Genomic DNA, 21,472 nt, shown 5'->3' on the forward strand with positions numbered 1-21,472 from the left:
CCTTAGCAACCTTCAGTTCTGGTTGCTGCAGACTTCTCTTCCCAGTGCCCTCTCCCTTGGGATCAAGAGGAGAACCCAGTAATGCCTGCTTAGTAACCGCGGGTAGGGTTCCTCTGTCACCCAGCCATAGACGCCCTAGAGCCTGGGGAGCACTGACCTGTGTTGTGAGCCTGAAGCTGAGAGGCTGAGTTTGCTGTCACTTTACACGTAGGGCAGTAGAGGTACCCTTTTTCACGCCTGCCTTCCCCATGCACTCCACTTCCCACAGCCACTTCTGCTGGCTCAGGCCCTGGTGCTTCTCTGCCAGGATCTGGGGAGCAGGGTGGGCAGGAAGAGGAAGAAGAGGAAGAGGAAGCAGTGGCATCCGAGAGGTCTGAGTGGGCTGGCTCTCTGGCTGATGTGTCTGGGGTCGGTGATAGCTGAAGTGAAGGGCCGAGAGGAGGGGATGCAGGATCTGCAAGGAGATGGGATATATGGGGAGATTCCAGCCCCTGAGTCTCAGCACTGATGGTGGAGACAGTGTGGGAGGGTGGAAAGCTTCCCAATGCAAGGAAAGCTAGGCTCACCTTGCCACCAACTCTAGGCAAACTCGGGCCTCAGTTTCCCTGTGTAAAAGTCATAAAACTGGAAGGAGCAGGGTGCCCTGAAATTCTAGCGCCTCAGCATTAAGTAAGCAGAAGTCTTAACCAGAAAGATGTGCTAGAATGTCTATAAAATATTATTCATAATAGCATAGAACTGGAAATTGCAGAGTCCATCACACAGGAGAATGGTGGCATATCCATGCACTAGAGTAACACACAGCAGCGAAAACCAAAAACTATTACATGTAAACTCAAACACATGATGAATATTGGCGGGTTTTTGTTTGTTTGTTTGTTTGTTTGTTTATGGTCAGGGTCTCATGCATCTCATTCTGGTCATGAACTCACTATGTAGCTGAGGATGCCCTTGAACTTTTAATCCTCCTGCCCCCACCTCCCAAGTGTTGTGATCATGGGTTTGTGCCACTATGCCCGGGTTTGTTGGTGCTGGGATCCAACCCAGGATTTCCCATGTGGTATGTAGACACTCTACCCACTGAGCTACACACCCAGCCCCCTGTCCTTTGTTTTCTGTGACAGGGTCTTTGGAACCTAGGCTAGCCTTGGACTCAATGCATAGCCCAGGCAGACCCAGAATTCTCCGTTCTCCCTCCTTGGTCTATAAGGAGTGTGGAGGACAGTGGTGCAGGGGCTTCTCCCTCTGGCCCTCAGGACAAAACAAACAACCAAACATCTCCACATTTGTTTGCAGACCACTGACCTCTGGATTGTGGAGAAAATATGTTTCTACTGTTTCAGCCACCTACTTGGTAGCTGTTTGTTCTGCCAGGGTTAGGGAACAAACACAGGTAGTAGTTAGGAAGGATCCTAGCTCAGGCCAGGAGTGCCCGGCAGCATGTTACCTGGTCCAGATGAGCCCAAGCAAAGTCAGTAGTAAACAGTATGTGTCTGCCCCTGCCTGTGTATACAGAAGGATTTCCCAGCAAGAAAGATGGTGAAGGGCTAGAGATGGTTCACCGGTTAAGAGCATTCGCAGCTCTTGCAGCGGATGATGACCCCTAGCACCCACACTAGACCCCTCACAACCGCCTGTACTCCAGCTCCAGGGATCGTATGCCCTCTTTTGGCCTCTCTGTTCCACAGGTACACATGCACGCATGCATGCATGCACGCACGCACGCACGCACGCACGCATGCACACACAAAAAAGAACATAATAATAACAACAAAGACAACCCAAGTTTGAAAAAAGAAAAAAGAAAGCTGGTGAAGAGCCAGAGTCACTTAGGCCACTGTCAGAAGCCAGCCTCGATGGGGGACTCGAGTTCAGGACTGACCTCTGCTCTGTGGACTTCTGGGACCTCCACTGGCTGGAGGTGAGGCTGAAGATGCCACCGTCCCATTTGGGGTCAGGTTTCGAGGCCTCTGCTTGCTCTTGGCAGCCTCAACAGCCTTGAGTTTTCTGGCATGTCTGTGGCCCTTGTAATGAGCTTCTGCCTGGTTCTGGAAAAGGGAGGGGAGGTCACATGCCTCATCCAGGAGTGATGTTGAGCAGGGGGACAGGCCAGAGGGATATGGGGTGACAGGAGCACAAGGCTTGGGCACAAGAGCTGAAGTCAATGTCCCCATCATCGCCACATGTATCTGGTCCTGAGGTTTACAGAATGCGTCCTCACAGGAACTCCAAAGCCTCTGCCTTCAGAACCAAGCTCAGCTGTTTATAAGCTGTGCTTCTTTAGGTAAGTCACAGAACCTCACTGAATTTCCTCACCCGTAAGTGTGTGTGTGTGTGTGTGTGTGTGTGTGTGTGTGTGTGTGTGTGTGTTGAACTGGGAAGTGAACAGTCTCATGGGAGCTAGGCAAATGCTGTCTCCACTGGGGCCGCATCTCCGACCCTGTTTGCTTCTACTGTGTGTTCCCAGATCCAGAAGGGTTGAGTTCAGGGACATTCACCAAGTGATTCCCTTAGTGTCTGCCTGTATATACAGAACATTCTGGAAGTGGACTACTTATTGTGTGCTCTAGGCTGGCTTTAAACTCCTGATCCTCCTGCCTCAGCCTCCCAAGTGCTGGCATGGCAGGTGTGCAGCACTGTGGCCAGCTTGAAGCTTTGTGACTGTCCAGGTCAGATGGGATAGGAATTGTAAGTCCAGTTTATAAAGTAGGGGCTCCTGAATGTTAAGGGGTACACATATGGAAAACACAGAAGTACTCATATTTGGGGCTTATGTACTCCAAAAACATTCATCCCATTGTTCATTTTTTTTAAATTGAGCATTTTGAAGTTGGCCCAGCCATTCTGCCAGGGCCTAGGTGTGGAGACATGTCCCTTCCAGCAATTCTCTTTGCCTTCTTTTTGTGGAATGATGTGACCTAAGCAACTGGAAAGAACACAGCTGGGCTATCAGCATCCTCTCTACTTCACTAAGTCTCTACTGTGCCTTCTCAAGTCCTATTTCCCAAAGGTGGGGAAGACAAGCCTCCACAGCCCTTCCTTGAACTCTCCAGCTGCAGTCCACAGTGGTTTTGACATCTAATCCAAACCCTACAGTAAAGATCCTCCTCTCCCCCAGGATAGGCTACAGTAGGTGTATGCAGACCTCAGGGTCAGCCAGGACTGGGTTCAAATCCTGGCAATGATAGTTCCCAGCAGTGTCCTCAGGCAAGCTATTTATCCACTCTGAGACTGTCCTCCTCAGAAAAGTGGAGATGGTAATGTGCCTCTCTACCTCTCACAGATGCATCATGGGAGTCAATTAAGACGAAGTATAGTTGTGTATGCCTTTGATCCCAGCACTAGGGAGGCAGAGGCAGGCAGATCTCTGTGAGTTCGAGGCCTGCCTGGTCTATAGTTCCAGGATATCTAGAGCTACATAGTGAGACTCTGTCTCGACAGCAGCAACACAATTCACTGAACCCGGGCATGGTGGCACACATATTTCATACCAGCACTAGGGAGGCAGTGACAGGTGGACCTCTGTGAGTTTGAGGCCAGCCTAGTTTCTATAACAAGTTCCAGCCCCTCCCCCCAAAGATACTGGGGTGAATACATGCTTTAAACATCTTAGGTCAAGACCTGGAGCTCATACTATGGCCTCTGGGACATCCAAAAGATGTGTGTGAAGCAAAGGGGAGAAAATGGAATCCCAGTAGGCTACATGTGGGCAGGAGGGGTTATGAGAGGGGGCAGGAGTCAGCAGAGGGTGGGGTGTCAGAACACAGTTCCTTTACAATAGCCCAAAGGAGGCCCAGATCCATCCCACCCCCCGTTTCCATGACTCCCTCTCACCGCTGAGTTGAACCTCAGGTGACAGATGTTACAGGAGATGAACAGCTTCTTCTTCAGAGGGGAGGGGACCCCAAACGTGTGGCTGATGACAGCTTTCTGGACGGGGTCCATCTGTGAGGGTGAACGATAGGGCTAAGTTCCTCCTGCACGCTCCAGAGAGGTGCGGTTCCCAATCTGGTCAGCCTCCCAGACCTCTCCTGCCCTGTAGCTGTAACCCAGACAAGGGGACAGCCTAATCCAGGCAGAACTGATCCATCAGGCGGCAAGGGGATGGCCAGGGTGACCTGAATACTTAGAGTCATGGCCTGACTCTCGCGGGATCACCTTGGCATCTCTAGCTGCCCTTCTGATCTTAGTTTGGGGGTTCCGTTTTCTCTTTTCGAAGGGATGCAGCATTGGGAAGAAGAGTTGGGTGCAGGCTACAGCGGGGAAGGGACAAAGATGCTGTGGTGGGATTCCCTTTCTCCAAACCCAGCTTTTGTGTCTGGCCCTGCTGGTGGGGGTGAGAAACCCTACCTGACTGGCTAGCTCTGCGACTGTCCCAGAGTCTGATGTCTACTAAGGAGAGTGAAAGCCATGACCAGGGAGGTGAGTGGCCAAGCAGGACAGCACAGGGAGGCCTGAGGCCCCCCAAGGAGCAGGATTGTCCCTTTGGAATATGAGCTTGAGTGTTTTCTTTCTTTTCTCAATTTTAAGTTTTGTATATTCTTTCCATCTATCTATCTATCTATCTATCTATCTATCTATCTATCTATCTATCTATGGCAAGATCTAATCTAGCCCAGGCTGGCCTTGGATGTCCTGTCTTCCTGCCTCTGCTTCCAAGTATTGGGACGATAGATATGCAACATCATGCAATTTTCTCTTTTTTTCTTTTGAGATAGAGTCTCGAGCAGTCTAGGCTGGTCTCGAACTCACTTTGCACTTTGTAGTTGAGGGTGACCTTAAATTGTCCCTCCTGCCTCTACCGCCCAAGTGTTGGGATTAAAGGCATGTGCTGCCATGTCTGATTTATGTAGCGCTGAGAATCAAACCCTAGCTTTGCGCTTGCTGGGCAAGCTTTCTACCAACTGAATTATACTCTAAGCCACTTCAACATTATTTCTCTTCTCCTGTTGTCTTTTCTCAGGGGCCTAAGTTTTGGGGTTTTGTTCTGTTTTGACACAGAGTCTCACCACACAGCTCAGACCGGCCTTTAACTGACTGTATAGCCCAGGTTGTCATTACACACATTCCTTCTGCCTTACTCTCCAGAGCGCTAGCATTAAAGGTAGGGCCACCGTGCCCTGCTTTAGGAGCCTAGGTCTCTGGATTCAAATCAGAAGTTGTCTGGGTTAGTCACAAGGAACTTCCCAAACCTTCCTTCCCACGGGAGGGAACCAGAGGCAGGGAGGAGAATATGCTGGAGAGACTGCCCTGAGAACAGAGGTTCCAGCCTGGACAGCGCCAAGGTAGAGCAGAACCAGCGTCAGGACCTTAACGGGAGGTCTTGGCACTGGGCCAACAGTGGTGTCACCTGCCTTTGAGAGACAGCGCCTTTGAGCATCTGTAAATGACAGTGGGGGCTGAAGCCCATAGACCCACGCCCAAATGTCTCATACTCTTCAGGACTTCCCTTCAACCCTGGAGGTGACAAAAGGGAGGGGGACTCCTACAGGTTACTGAGAGGACATGTGACATAGACTTCTGAGGACGGAGTGGAGTTCATCCACGATTCCATCTGATTTTCAGAATGAAGAGGGGTGCTGTTCCTCACACCTCATGGGGTACTCCTAACATTTGTCCTACACCCCCACACACATAAATGAGTGCACACACACAAACACACACACACACACACCACACCACCATAACTGAGTGCATGCACATGAGAGAGAAATATACAGACACCAAGCACATGAGCTTAGAAGCAGTCACAGACTCATAAGCAGAAAGCCGCTCTCAGACACAGATATTCTACAACCACGGAGGGTCTCTCAGTCACCTAAAACACATACATACCGGCACACAAGACAAGGTGCAAAGACGTCCAAAGCCCTCAGATTCACATGCACACACACAAAAGTCCTCAGAAACAATATACAAATTCACACTCACCCATAACATACAGACCTCCAGAGACACAAGCTCCAACACAAAGATATAACTCAAGATCTAGCGTGATGGCTCAGTAGTGAAAAGCACTTGCTCCGCAACCATGAGGACGGGAGTTCGGATCCCAGCACCCACACAACCAACCAAGTACCCTAGCAAGTCTGTAATCACAGCTCTAATGGGGATAGAGGCAGGAGGATTGCTGGATCTTGCTGGTCCCTAGCCTCACTGAGAAAACAGGAGCTCCAGGACATCCAATGACCTCCTTCTGGCTGCTGCACACGCACAGGCATGTGTACCCACACATGGGAACATACAGTGACTCAAACACATGACTAAATAGAGAAATAATAAAATAATCTTTAACCCAAAAATCAAAGACACAACCCAAGTGCACACAGACACATCTGGATCAGCCACAGAAAAATCATCTCTGGGCAGTTGTGATAGTGGGGTGGGAATGATAGCATCATCTCTAGCTAGGAGACAGCTGGGTTCTGGGTCCCTATTTGGTAGCACCTAGGGTCCGCTGAGTCACCTTCCTTGCCCACCCCCACATTTGCATTTGTCCCCACCCTCCTGCCCAGCCCATACCGTGCTGAAGTTGGGGAAGAGACTGAGCGGGGCGGTGCCATTGAAGTGGAGGGCGAGCAAGTGCTTGAAGTCCAGCGGGGTTTGCAGAGGCCGGGTGGGCAGGGTCAGGGAGGCCAGCAGGGGGCTGGGGGCGCTGGAGGCCGGGCCTGCTGCAGGAGGAAGAAGGGCAGGGTCTGAAGTGAGGAGCCAGAGGGCTCTCTCCCACTTCTGCTGCCGGAAAGAAAGGCTGTTTTACAGCCAGGACAGGAACTCCTGGCTCCCTCTTTATAACTGCACCAGCCCAACCCAGTTGGGGGAAGCGGAGTCAGGGAGTCTACAGCTCAAGCCTCCTAGGCAGAAGAGTGACCCTCTCTCACAGACAGGGTCAGCACAGTGACCCAAATAGACACCCAAAGGGAGTCCAGCCAAGAGAGGGGTCGGAGGAGTCAGGGTCGACATACACACAACTGTGTTGACAGCCTAGTGTTCTGTGTTCCTGCTTTATCCCAAAGCACCAAACTCAGGGAGTGTAGGGAAAAGTCAGTTCCCTTTCCTCTCACTAACTGTCCCCTCTCTCCCTTTAGGCTCCACACCACTCACAGAAGGGATGAAAACAAACCCACAGCATGGGGCTGGAGAGATGGCACAGTGGTTAGAGCACTGGTCATTCTACAGGACAGAGGTTTGATTCCCAGCTCACAACTGTAACTTCAGTTCCAGCAGACGCAACGCCTGCTTCTGACCTCTGCAGGCATCAGGCACACACATGGTGCCCATACATATATGCAGCAGGCAAAGCATTCATACATATAAAATAAATCTAAAAGGTCCCAAAAAATTATATAAGAAAGAAAGAAACCCACAGAATTCTGAAGGTTTGGGTCTCCAGTTCTGGTGAGACCCCAAACCAGTCCTCAGGACCCCCAGGAACAACACTGTGGTTTTGCAATCTTTAGTCTTAACAGTGTAAAGCGAAGCAGGAGAGAGCTGGGAACCAACAAACCAAGTTTTAAGGAAGGAAAGAGAGAGAAAGAGAGAGAGAAAAGCAGATATCAATCCAGGAGGTTATTGGAGACTTTCTTGGGACCTGTAATTGCAAAACCAAAAGAAGTCCTTTTCAATTCTTGGGTGTTAACCCTCTGAAACATAAAATGGGTTTATTTAGCATCTGTAGGTGTATGCCTATAAACACAGTCATTACAGAAAAGCCGCAGGCAACAGGGGGGAGGGAGGAGGAGGGAGGGGGGTGGGGAGGCAGGGCAGGCACCACTGCCTCCCTGCAATCATCGTGCACTTGGCCTATTAGTTTGTGCCCAGCTAGCACTGCGCTGTGGGAGAGAAACAAGCGCTGTCATTTGGATGGCAATCTCTTGGGAAAAGAGACACTGCAAAGCATGGGGCGAGGAAATTCTCAGGGACCCGGTCTTCTTCACCTCTGTTCCCCCAGTTCCTCAAGCCCAACAGAGAGGAAAAGCAAATTCTGAAAGGCCAGAAGGCACTGGACTGTCCAGACCCTAGCTAGCACCTATACCCCTTGCCCCGGCTCCTCTTTCCTCACGGGCCAGAGGTCTGGTCTGCTGAAGAGCGGGGACAGCACAGTAGGTCAGCTTGAGGCTGGTATAGTTAAGGCTGTGTGTGCTCTCCCTTCAGTTTTCACTGCCGTGGGCTAAGGGGAGGGGAGGCCGCCCCCGGGTGAAGTGCCACCCTAGGAGTCCCTCTTCCATTTATTTTCTAAGAGCTGCACTCATGCAGTGGGGGTTGGGGGGCGGCATAGATCGCGATCTTCACCACGTGGCCACCATGGCCCGGGCCGCCGCTCTGTCCCCACCACGCAACTTGCAGCGCTGCCCACCTTGCCCAGCAGCCCCGCGTCCACGGGCAGCACCAAGATTAGGGAGGCGAAGTTAGGGAAGAATTCCTGCAGCTCAGAATGTACGCACGCCAGCTTGGCGCACAGAGCCGGTGGGCAGAGGCGCCAGAGGCTGCGTTTGAAGAACACTGAAGTCGCCCAGCACGCTGGTGCACCAGTGCCCCGCAGCAGCACTCGCAGAGCCCCCTGGCCGTGCGCGCCCCAATCGAAGATCATCGCCACCGCGGCCACCGCATCCAAAGAGAGTCTGGGGAAGGGCACACCCCACGCGTGCGCATGGAACCCCGGAAAGCTTCCTGGAGGCGCCCCAAGCCTGGCAGAGAAGCCCTGGAGTTGGCTAGCAGCCCCAGCAGCAGCCCCGCGTTGGGGTCGGGCTCAGAAATCGCCAGTTACTGCAGGAAGCCCCGGAGCAGCGCTGAGCTTGCAGCGAAGCTGCGGCTGCCATCACCACCGGCTGCAGCAAGACCAGGTCCGGGTCTTTGTGCTGCAGGACCAGGGCAAGCTTCTGCACCGAAGGCAGAGCGTAGAGCAGCGGGGTGGGGTGGGGTAGGAGGTTGGGGGGGGGGGTGTTGAATTGGGAACTGGCGCATGGCCGAGGCCAGTGCAGCAGCCGTCCATCCGGGGAGGCCAGGGCAAATGGTTCGCGGTGCGCACCAACCAAGGCCAGGCCTGAGCCACTACTTCCACAATGGGCAACAGGGAGGACCAGTGCACTGGCCAAGGACCCGCCAAGTCAATAGCTGCAGGGTCCAAGGCTGACAGAGCTCAGGGACCACGTGGGAACTGGGATCACCATGCAGACAGAACAAAGCATCCAATCTGCTCTCATATTCACCCAGATAGACAGGGAGCTTAGGGTTATGTCGGGCCAGGGAGACAGTGAAGATCCATGAGCAATGGGCAAGTGGCCCTGAGCTGCAGGCCGACACTCCCCAGTACATTACTGGGGAGGCTTGAATTGAGCCAGGCCAGTTTGGGTGCAGATATGCCAAAAACCCGTAGGATGTCTAGGAGTTGGCAAGAGATAGCCTCACCCTCCTGTAGCTCTACAATGCCCAACAAAGTGGTAGCAGGCTGGCCATCACATGGGGACACCAAAGTGGCCAACAGGGACAGAGTGTGGGACTCTGCCCAGTCCCTGGTCTCTTCTAACACCAACCCCACATATGGACACACCTTCAGGTGCTGACAGGCCTCTGTGTACGAGACATGGGCAAACAGCCACCTGCGACAGCCACGGAGAAAAGGAAGGGCAGAGTTAGGCTTATCCTCCAGGCTTTGTGGGAGGGGGCACAGGCAATGTGGGGTTGTCGGAAGAGCACAAGCTTGGGGCCAGACAGACTCTTTGTCACTTCTTGACTGTGCTATCCTGGGCAAGTCACTTTATCTGTCTGAGCTTCGGTTTTCTCAGCTCTAATACCTGCCTGCCCTCATCTCCCTGAAAGGCTACCATGAGTTAGCAGTGTAAATCTTTGTTATTGCATTTATGAATGTAAAGCAATTCACAAACCATAAAGAATGCTAGAAAGGGTAGATTGCTGTTACTTTGGGGTTTTTTTTGTTTGTTTGTTTTTGATGTTGTTGTTGTTTGGTGTTCTTTGTCTGGCCCCAATCTGCTTTATTCCTGCAGGGGCAGGGCTTACCCTTTATTTGATAGCTCAGGAGCTCACTAATAGTCATATTCACTAGCAATTCCCAGCCATCCAAGGGTCTCAGCTATGTGGGATTTGTCTCTGTAGAATGAATCCAACCCTCACCCCCACCCCAACTCATGCAGCTGAACCCAGGCAGAGCTGTAAGATTCACAACTCTAGGAGCCGCATGGGTGCTTTATAACTTGAAGTGGAATCAGGGATAAAAGTGGGAAATCCATGGAAAGTCCAGGCTCTGGACTATACAATACCCTACCCTGGAAGCAAGGAAGACTTCCTTTTCCAGTGGATATCACAAAGCCAGATCTTGACCATCTCCTGGTTTTTTGTTTTTTAATATATCCCAGGCTGGCCTCCAGTTCACTATGTAGCTAAAGATAGCCTTGACTTCTGATCTTCCTGCCTTACTCTCCCAAGTGCTGGGAGTCCAGGCGGGTGCCACCACATCTATTTCGGAGTGTTTTGTTTTGTATTGTTTTGGAATTCACTTTGTACACCCGGCTGGCCTGGAACTCACAGAGATCCTTCCTGCCTCTGCCTCCCAAGCACTGGGATTAAAAGATGTGTGCCACCACACCCAGCTGAATTTTTAAAGTGGAAATTAAGTTGAGTTTTTTAAAAACTCACCAAACCCAATGATACGTCGATCAGGGCCCCAGATCACCAGTTTCCAACCTCTGGCCCAGGGAGTGAAAAGTATGACTGTTCACCCAATGACAGGGGCCAGCTCTGGCTTCTTCACTGTTGTGCTCGATGTGGCCGACCCAGAGCCAGGCCCGTAGGCAGCCCTTGGTGAAGGTCTGACATAGTGGAGGTATGAATGAAGTATGGTGGTTCCTACCCAGGGGCCTGGCATACCCAGGTGGCTTAGAGCCTCCCTCCCGCTTAGTCCTCCCGTTATCTCTGGCTGCCACCCACCTGCATATCCCTCACCCTCATAGGGCTGTAGTATTCGCCATACTCTGTGCCCAGCAGTGCCTGGCACAGATTGAACCTCTGCAGCTCGGGCAGGGCAGAACATTGGTTATCAGGCCCATCCTCTTTAGCCACGTAGTAATACACAGTGGTTGGCACAGCCACCTCAGCTAGGTCTGCCTCCGCCTTGATGGCCCCAGAAGTGGTTGTCAGGCTGCCATAGGTCCCTTCACCCTCAAGCAGGGCCTTCCAGAGCGGGCTGACCTTGGTTGACTGCCAGAGGCTGGCGGTGAGCGTCTGAGGTGACACGATGCAGCAGGGCATGGTGTTGGACGTGTTAGTGCCCACCGCGACGGCATTTCCGGCTTTGCCATGCTTGTTGCACACCAGGGCCTGGCGACACTCTAGACGGAGCATCAGCTTCACTTGTCCTCAGAGTTCAGTCAGCGGCTTGCTCATTGAGTGGCTTGCGCTTCTCGTTGGAGTGGGAGGCCTCTCCAGCGGGCTTCTTCCCAGGGGGCACCATGCCTGCTCTCAGGGCAGGGGACCCAGGACCCCCTCCTAATACTCATGGCCTCCTGCTTCCCTTGCCCACACAGCAACTCCCTAGATAAGGAAGCTGGTGGAGAAGTGAGAGAGGGACAACCCACCAAGCCAAGGGGGACCAGCCATCCAACTTAGCTTGGAAAATTTATTCCAGCTCTGCCATAGGAGACCGGAGATGAAAGAGACAAGGGCGAGATGTTAGGGGGGGGAGTGGGGACTATGCTGTCCACGGGGATGCGTGCAGAGTCATGCATTGAGCCACACTGGGGAGAGGGAAGGGACCCCCAGCTCCCTCTAAGGCCTCCCTCTACCCAGGACAAGGAAGGTACTGATTGGCAATGGCTGCTGTAGCGTCTTAAAACATAGTCGAGATTTTTAAAAGTGAGTCCTGGAGACAGATGTGATTCTCAGGGCTCCTGAGTATTTTGTAGCTGAGCCAGGACTACAACACAGACCTCCTGATTCCTAACCCACAGGATGTTGTCCTCAAAGTCCATTATCAGAAGGAAGTCAATACACAGCTGAGCATCTCAAGGCCATCTGCTTTCCCCTAGTACATCTGTCCCTACACACACAGGTGCTGGCTCATACTTAGGAACACTAGCGTGTGGTCCTGGGGAGGGTAGCTCAGAAATAGGACACAGAGTGAGGACAGACTATGGGCTGGGCTGCAGACTGAGTATAACCAGCTGGTAGCCTCTACCTTCCCACAGACATGAGGCCAGGATGAGTCTTCTGAGATCTGAAGTTCTTGTCTGGTTGGGTTGGACCTGCCAACTGTACCTCCCAGGGAAGTGATGTTTGTCTCCTCTTGTGCCAAATAGCAGCAGCAGCAGCAACAAGTACAGTTTATCCAGTCAGTGGAAACTGAGCCAGGCCCTGGGTTAAGACCCCACACAATTCCCCAAGAAGACCAAGATTACTACTGTCTGTGGGTGGGGGAAACCGAGACACCGGACTAAGTCACTCCCCAAGGTTTCTCCAGTATCAAGCAGCTGAGGTACAGTCCCCGCAGCCCTGCCTAGGCCCAGGTCAGGCTGGCACCCTCTTGCACTGGTCACTTGAGGAGTCTCTGATTCTGCACTGTTCCCCTACAGCCAGAGAACAGCCAGCTCACGCCGATCCAGCTGTGGACCTCCTTTGCTTTGCCTCTTCAGTGAGACCTTACGACTTAAGTCAAGCACCGTGCCAAGAGCCGAGACTTCCCCAACCTCTGAATATCTCTGGATTTTTAGCGCTCCTGTCTGCCTAGCCACCTCCAAAAAGGCTATTTCAAAAAGCTGCTGAAGTTGTTACTGTGTTCCGTCTCTCTGTCTCTCTCTCCATCTCTGTCTCCCTGGAGATTGAACCCAGGTCCCCAAACACTCTAGGCACCCTCATCCCCTGAGCCTAGAATTCCCATTCTTCTCTCCTTGATCAGTACCCCCGCCTCCACTCCTTGAGACCATCTCAGACATCCCCTCTGCTACCCTGATCTCGACAGCTGGTTTGGCATCTGGCCTCCTGTCTGAGGCAGTTCCCCATGTGCAGTGAGTTCTCTGTGTCTCTGCAACCAAACGAGTTATCCAGGAAGTGCCGCCATTTTTCGTCACCGCCCCTGCTGTTCCCTCCAGCCGACCCCTTACACATTTCTGGTTCTGTTGCCTCACGTTGCTTCCCTCAAGTACGTTCCCCAAGGACAGGAAAGACCACCAGCTTCTCTTTTCTTTTTTCTCTCTTTGAGATAGGGTCTCACATGTAGACCAGGCTGGCCTCAAATATGCTATAAAAAGGATGACCTTGGCCAGGTGGCGCTGGCACACGCCTTTAATCCCAGCACTCCGGACTCAGAGCCAGGCGGATCTCTGTGAGTTCGAGGCCAGCCTGGTCTACTGAACGAGATCCAGGACAGGCACCAAAACTACACAGAGAAACCCTGTCTTGAAAACCCCCCCAAAAAAGATGACCTTGAACATCTTATTCTCCTACCTCTAGCCCCGGATTACAGATGTATCCACCACATGCATGCTGAAGCTCAAAACCAGGGGTCCCTGCATATTAGGCAAGAACGCTCCAAGCTGAGTCACATTCCTAGACCAGTAACTTCTTCATGTGTGAACTCCAGATAGGGCAATAGTACCTGGCTTCTAAAACATGTATCACAAAATTTGTAGAAAGAATTTTAAAAAGCAAGCTAAGTGTGTGTGTGTGGAGGGGGGTGAGGGGGTTCAAGCACGCGCATGTGCAGCAGATCAACCTTGGGCACCTGCCAGTGGGTTCAAATACCTTCCTCCCTCACCTTTTCTTCCCAACAGCCTGTGATAGCAACATTTTATCCTGCCTACCACCCAAAGGATGGAAGAATGGGAGACAAATGCAAGACCAAGATCAGGTGACAGATTCCTCCCGTATTCCTAGAACCCGAGTATCCCATCCATCCTGCAGCAGGATGATGAGAACCCTAAAATGGAAACACTAAGACATTTTCAATCAAAGATTGTATGTGGAACCTGGGAAGGTGAAGGCCAAATTGACACTGTTCCAGACAGTGGTCCTTAGACCCTGGGAATAATGCTTCATTAGAATTCACGGGCATCTTAATGGAATAACATCACCCTGGCTGCCACCCAACAGACAGGGTCCAAGGAAACCACATTTTGTAGTTGTGCCATAATTGGAAAAGATCGATGCCCACCTCCGAGATCCAGAGGTACCCACCCACACAGACAGTGCTAGACATAGATGCCGGGCACGTGTGCACATACATCTCCCCATGGTGAAACCAAGCCTAATGTCTAGGACATGATGCTCATGCGGTGACACACATCCCCTCAGGCGCCCAGTGTGAGCCTGCATGTACACACAGATGGGCATGATCAACAACAGATCAGTGGACACAGACCCTTCCAGATGTCTTTAGATAACTAGAAACCATAAGCACGAGCTGAGCGGCACGAGCTGAGCGGCACACGCCTTGGCAAAGAAAGATGCAGACACACTGAGGTGGGGACCCAGGACAAGTGCGTGCACATGCTTCCTTACTAAACCAGATACATCTGACTCATAAGATCATCCGACCAAACAGTCCCCTTTTCCTCTCACAGCACTCCAAGCCACAGGGCAGAGGTAGAGACCTCTCAGAGGCACACATGTGTGCACACACATGCACATATAAAGGTAACAATACTGTTTCTATCATAGATAAAACAAAAACTCAGAGAGAGAGGCCCATGAGGCCCTACATCTCCCTGGGAGGTCTACAAGCAGTTAGTGCTTCCTAGGGGAGGGAGAGGCATTTTCTGTAGTGGTGTAGCCATGGGTCAGGCACCCACAGTCCTGTAAATAACCTCTCCTACATGCATGCTCCAGCAAGCAACCTTAATGAAACTCATTGGCTCACCAAGAAAGAAAAGAAGAGCGACAAACCGTGGACATAGAAGGGGGATTATTTGGGAAGAGGAAGGGAGTCAGCAGGAGCAGACAAGGGGATAGAACCAACATACAGTAAATAGCAAGTATGAAAATATCATGATTAGCTGGGCAGTGGTGGCGCATGCCTTTAATCCCAGCACTCAGGAGGTAAAGCCAGGTGGATCTCTGTGAGTTCGAGGCCAGCCTTATCTACAGAGTGAGATCCAGGACAGGCACCAAACAACACAGAGAAACCCTGTCTCGAAAAAACAAACAAACAAACAAGAAAGAAAGAAAGAAAAGAAAATGTCATGATGAAACCCATTCATATGCATAATTAATATATGCTAATGGCTTTTAATATGCAAAGAAAAATGGAAATCCAGAGGGAGGGCCAAAGGTGAGGTGGGGTGGAGAGTGGCAACACAGGGGTGGGGGGTGGGGTGCAGATTGAACTGAGACCCAACACTTGCCCACTCCACTCCCGAATAGGATTCTAAGTATGGCCAAGGGTCGCTCCTCACATTCACCAGAGCCTCTCTCTCACTTCTGGGATGTCTGGAGTGTGCTGATGCTTCAGACCCTGTCCAAGCGAGAGAAACTCCAAAGCCCAATAGCTAGAGAACTCCACTATGCCCACTTTGACCCTCTGCCTCCAGACCCCTGTCCCTGGAGGAGCTTTCCAGAAACCTCTGAGAGCCGCATTTCTCCAAAAATGCCCCGAGAGCCAGGTGTGGCAGTGCATGCCCACAATCCCAGCACTGAGACTGAGACAGGATGGTGAGTTTAAAGCCATCCTAGGCTACAGAGTAAGTTCAAAACCAGCCTGGGTTGCAGCAAGACTTGGTGGGAGCCGGGGTGGGCGGGGTGTGTGTGTGTGTGGGGGGGAGACAAAAACAAAAGACCTGACAAGACCCTATGTGGGGAGGTAAGGAGCAGGTAGGGACACAGGTAAAGCGGGGTGTGAGGGTACTGGTCTGGCCCCTGTGTCCAGGCTGTCTCTCAGCTAGGAGTTCTCTGTCCCCATCTTGTCTTCTCTGTCTCTCTCCACAGAGGAGGCAACTGCTCTTCAGCCCCTTCCAATGCCTCCCCTCCCTCGGCCCTTCGAGGAGGGGAAGGTAAGATTTCCTAGGAGTCTTTAGCTCAGGCCCCCACCACCACCACATTTACCCAGATGTGCAGCACCCTGGAGTCCTCAGGGCACACTCTCCAGCTGTTCCTCCTCTTCCTCATCCTTTGTTCTCAGCCACAGTCCAGGCTAGATAGGACTGGGGTCAGGGAGGGGAGTCTACTGACTTTGGGTCCCCAGCAGACAACCTCTGGGGGTCAACAGTAGCAGGGAAAGGATGGGTAGGGTGGGGGAGGCGACCACCCTTTCCTGGAAGCCTCTGAGCCCAGCCCCCACTCCCCACCCAGCTCAGGCGACCTCAGCACTCACCCAAGAGCATTCTCAGCCTTTGGAGACACCACACAGCAGAGAGCAGAGCAGGAGCAAATGGAATCCAGCCAGAGTGACAGAGGGAAGGGGGATGTGAAGGACAGGAGGGGAGGGCTTGGGGGAGGGACTCCCAGTTAGGCTGGAAAGCCCTGTTCCCCTTTGCCAGAAAAGGAGTGCCCAGTCCCTGATTTCTAAGTCCCAACCATGGGGGACTGAGCGGAGTACAATCTTTGCCAGTCTGCAGGAGTGTGAGGGAATGTGGGAACCAGGGACCGAGGAGAGAGAGAGTGGAGTGCGTCCTACTCACCCCCCTCCTGTGCCCCAGGGTCCCTGCCTTGTGCCTCTTGTGCTGAAACAAAAGGGTGACTTTGTCCACAGAAAACCTCCAGGGACAGAGGTACTACCCCCCCCCACACACACACACACTTCACCCCTGCACCGCTGCCAGGCTCCCCTGCTTCTGGACTTGCTGAAGCCCCTATTCTAGCCACTTCCTCCTCTCCTGGTTATCACCTCATATTTACCTGCTTCACTGAAGGGGAAACAGAGAGGTGTCACAGAGGGGCTAGCACTGAGGTAGGAAGGGAGTCCAGGTTAGCCCCTTAGACCTGTTACCTCTGCAATGTCAGGAGGGAAGTGGGAAGTAGTCTGCCAGATCAGCTAGAACTTCTGACACCTGGCTGGGGGTTCCCACCCCTTCTCTCTGCCCTTGCTCCTTCCTCCCCCTCCCGGTGGGGGGGGGCGTAGGGCTGGTGGTAGGGTGGAAAAGAGGAGCCAGTCAGGCCACAGCTGGGATCCAGTCTCGAATTCCAAACCCTGTCTGCACCCAGTGTGTGTGGGGGGAGTGGGGAGGGGGGGAATGGGGGGGGGCACCAATTCAGCATCCTGTCTCCATCAGACAATGACCAGACTCACTAGCAATCTCAGGGCAGCCGATACCTGCCCCACAAAGCCGAGGGAAGAACTGACCATGGCTGCTTTTTGTTAAAAAGGGGCTGTCTGTGTGGGGAAAGAAAAGAAACTCAATCCCAGAGTTAATGAACCCACCCAGAGACACCAAAGTTCTGCTTTCTTCCAGGCAGAGATCTAAGCTAAGCCCCCTAATTCTCTACCCAGACAGCCTCGCCTCTCTGGGTGGTCTGGGGGGCAGGTCTCACCTGGGGGAAGAGGATGTTTTGGCTGTCTTGGGAGAATGTAGGAGACATTTCTGTCACCTGTCACCAAACGAGGATGCAGTAGGAGACACTGGCTGGGCTCAGTGGTCTGGAGGGGAATACTATTTCTTTGAAGCTTGCACCTGAAGGCCTCAGGATGATGGGGATGGGCGGGGGAGGGGGGCTGGAGAGGGGGGGAGGGGTACTTCAGTGAAGAGGAATCAGCAACCCAGAGAGATGGGAGGGAAGGGGGGAGGTGGGGGGCTGCTTCCGGAGCCTCCTGGCGGGACTGAAATTAATCCATCTGTGGGGAACAGTGGGTGAGGAGCGCTCATCAAGCCGGTGACTCAGGCATGACCCACACCTTTGATTTCCAGGGCTCAGGGGACAGCCAGAAGCTTCAAAACTCAAAGTTGGAGAGGAGAAAGAGGGTTGAGGGAGCTCTAGGGTGTCGGGACGGGTGGGGAGTGTGGAAGACTCCACTCTGCCACAACCACGGTCACCTTTGACTTCATCTGACCTGTCTCCTGTTTGCCTGTCCCTTCCCGTGTCTACCTTACATTCTCCCTCCAGGGTCCCCTAGCCACTTCAGGAAGTCAGAGCTCAAGGCATTTCTGAAGTCCCTTCCTGTTCCTTCAGGTTTCTGTTACAATGCACAGGATGGATGGCAAGAGAAAGGGCCTGGCCTCATTCTCAATTAGATAGTGCCATCTACCCAGAGTCAGAGAGGAAGTGGCTGGCTTTAGGAAGCTACCCTTCCTTAGTCATCTAGAGAGTCAGGAGATGGCTGGTGGTTCCCCTTCCTTCCTTCCTTCCTTCCTTCCTTCCTTCCTTCCTTCCTTTCTTTTATTTATTTATTTTGAGACAAGGTCTCACTATGTAGCCTTGGCTGTCCTAGAACTCCCTGCATAGACCAGGCTGGCCTTGAACTCACAGAGAGATCCACCCGCCTCTGCCTCCTGAGATTAAAGGTGTGTATGACCACCATGCTGGGCCTGGTTCCCCACTTTAAGTGGAGGAAACACAGAACAGAGACGTGGCTGGAGGTTCATGAGCATCTGTATAATCGTCTTGCTGGACCTACTTCCTCAGGCCAACCCCCTTTCTCTCTCTCTCTCTCTCTCTCTCTCTCTCTCTCTCTCTCTCTCTCTTTCTCTCTCTCAACAAGGTTTTACTATATAGCCCTGCCTGGCTAGCTGGAAACTCTCTACATCTACCAGGCCTCGAACTCTTAGTAACCCCCGTGGCCTTGCCTCCCAAGTGTTGGGATAACAGGCAAATGCCACCATGACCAACTCAACCTCTCTTCATATATTGGTTACTCTCTTCAGCCAGGGTAGGAGTGTGAGATAGGATTGAGAGTCAGACACCCGGGATCAAAAGCCAGCTAGCTGGCTTTGGGTATCTTATTTTCTCTGAGCCCCCATAGTCCCGTGTACAGAGTGAGAGCTGAACACCCTCATCTGCTGGGTTGGGATGGGGCTGCCTGCTTTGTGAGCAGTTTCGCGCTATAATAACGCTCTATAGGGCAGGGGAAGGCCACAGCTCCTCACCCAGGTCTCCCAGCTCACTGTGCTGCACCAACATCTGGATTGAAGCCAGGAAGCTGCGCCTACGCCTTTGTGTCTGCAGATGTTGAAGAATCAAGTAAGTAGTTTAGGGTGGTGTCTGTGTGTGGTGAGTACCGTCACTGGCTTCAGCCTCAGTGTTCCTGGTGCCCACATCCCCGTCCCGAGAGCAGGGTAAGGGAGTAAAGGTTAGCCCAAGACACATTCCTCCAGACCGAAGGGACCTCCTGGCTGGCAGACAGGTGACAGCAGATGTGGAGGCTTGGGGGAGTACCAAGAGGTGGAGAGGGGGAAGTGTAACCCAGGTTTGGCTGTGAGAGTTCCTGCAGCCGGTCGTGGTTAAGGAAGGAGGCCTCAGACCTGAGCCAGAGAGGAAGCTCAAGGAGGGAAGGGCCACGCCCACCTCTGTAGCTCCTCCTACATGCCACCTCAGGAAGGACAGCAGGAGAGGGTCCCGGCTTCACTGCCTGTGACTGCCTGTCACTAGGGAAGCCTCTAGCCCCAAAGGACCCTAATCAAAGTGACAGCTGTGGTTACACGAGACAAGGACCTTGGGTCTCCTTGTGTGGTGTGGCATCTCAGTGAGTGCCTAGGAATTAAGCAGCTTGTTGAAGGCTCCCCATGTCCAGCTTCCCTGAACTAGGTGGGGATCTCTCCACTTCCCTGGGGAGCTCCAGCAGCCCCAGCCCGATCCCACACCAGGCTGGAACCAGTTTTTAGCAGGACTCAAAGCGCCATGGCTTTGCTTCCCCCAACTGACTTCCACCTTGGGCGGCTGCTAGCTAGCATCTCCCTATCCAGGGAGACGTACCTGAGGCCACGACCTGGTGAAGGCCCAGAATTAACCAGGCCAATGAACATGGCAGCTTCTCCCACCAGAGCTTCTGAATAACATGGTTATTAGAAATCCAAGGCCTCACATCCTGGCCCTAAGCACAGCTGTCATCCTGTCTGCTCCTACCATGCTGGCCATACCTCTCAGCATGGCCAATGGGAGAAGGTCTGGTTCTGTACCTGCCTCCCCTGCCTAGCTGTAAATGCTCAGGGTCAGGCACCAAGCATCTCTCTGAGGGTATCTCAGCATCTTGCATTGGGCCAGCCTAGGACTTCTGATTTCTTGACACATCCTGGATACATACATGGTCTGGAGTGGAGTGCTAGGCATCACATTTCTCGGTGACTCCTAATTTGGTGATCTCCCATACCAACCCCACCAACACTGACCCTCTTCCCTTTGGGTACCTCTTCCTAACAACTGAACTTCCCTACTCTCCCCCTCCCCAAGAGCCTGCCTACCTGAAGTGATCCATGCCTCTTCCCTCTCCCTTGGTCCCTAAAGCCCATCAGTCCCCAAGCCTTGATGGTTCTGCTACATGAAACTGTTTTCCTACATGATCTCTTTCTTTACCGTGTGTCCCTAAGTTTCTCTCGTGTCCTTTGCTGGGGACATTTGAAACAGTAAATATGCCTGCCCACACTGCTGCTGTGAAGCCCATCACCTCTGAAACAAAGGTCAAAGGCTAACCTGGTGGACAGCCCCTGCAGAGGTTACCAGCTTATCTCAACCAAGCTCAGCCCATACCCTGCACAAGGCCCCACTGGCCACTGCCCAGCAAGGCTTTCGGTCCCCTCCCTGGTGTCTTTCCACTACCCCTTTTCTTTTCTTCCTCTGGTACTAGGGATTGAACTCAGAGCCTCATGCAGGCTAGGCAAGTGTTCTACCTCTGAACTATATCCCTACCTTTGTTACTTTTAATATGAAGACAGGATCTCACTAAGTTGCCCAGGCTGTCTTTGAACTCACTCTCTAGCCCAGGCTAGCCTTGAACTTGAAATCCTCTTGCTTCTGCCTTCCAAATAACTGGGACTACTGACCTGTGTCAACAGGCTCAGCTTTCTCCCGGGTTCTCTTGACTCATCTCTCTTCACTCATCTCTACAAGGCCTAGTACTATCTGAGAATAAGTTAATCTTTATATAGAGTGAGTTAGACAGCTTTTTTTTTTTTGGTAGATTTAAAAGCCTTAAAAATGTGAGTCCCCCACCCTCAAGCTGGGTGGTGTTGGCACACGCCTTTAATCCCAGCATTAAGGAAGCAGAGGCTGGCAGATCTCTGAGTTCAGGTCCAGCCAGGTCTACAAAGTGAGTTTCAGGATGGCCAGGGTTACACAGAGAAACCTTGTCTCAAACAACAACAAAAACAGTGAGCCCCCTGAACAGCAGCTTGAAGCTCAATAGATAAATAAATATATTTGATGAATAAATGTTTGATAAATAAATGTGTAGCTTTTTAAAAGACAATCTTGCTATATAATCCAGGTTGGCCTTGAATTTACAGCCAGCCAGCCCACCTCAGCATCCTGATTACAGGCATGCACCACTCACCCAGCGTAAATGAATGACTTTTGAACCCCCGTCTTGCATGCTCCAGAAATATTG

At 52.3% G+C, this 21,472-nt stretch overlaps 1 protein-coding gene across 1 annotated transcript in view; it reads right to left on the reverse strand.

The window, feature by feature from the left end:
• Positions 1-21,472, reverse strand: part of Znf385c (zinc finger protein 385C) — a 33,002-nt gene that overhangs the window by 2,625 nt on the left and 8,905 nt on the right. Inside the window, exons 4-7 of the mRNA XM_059271788.1 lie at positions 6,523-6,671; positions 3,835-3,945; positions 1,883-2,048; positions 158-454 (exon numbers count right to left, since the gene is read on the reverse strand). Coding sequence (XP_059127771.1) covers positions 158-454; positions 1,883-2,048; positions 3,835-3,945; positions 6,523-6,671 — 723 coding nt within the window. The remainder of the gene's footprint in view (positions 1-157; positions 455-1,882; positions 2,049-3,834; positions 3,946-6,522; positions 6,672-21,472) is intronic.

This window comes from Peromyscus eremicus, chromosome 8a (genome assembly GCF_949786415.1).
Source record: "Peromyscus eremicus chromosome 8a, PerEre_H2_v1, whole genome shotgun sequence".
NCBI lineage: Eukaryota > Metazoa > Chordata > Mammalia > Rodentia > Cricetidae > Peromyscus > Peromyscus eremicus.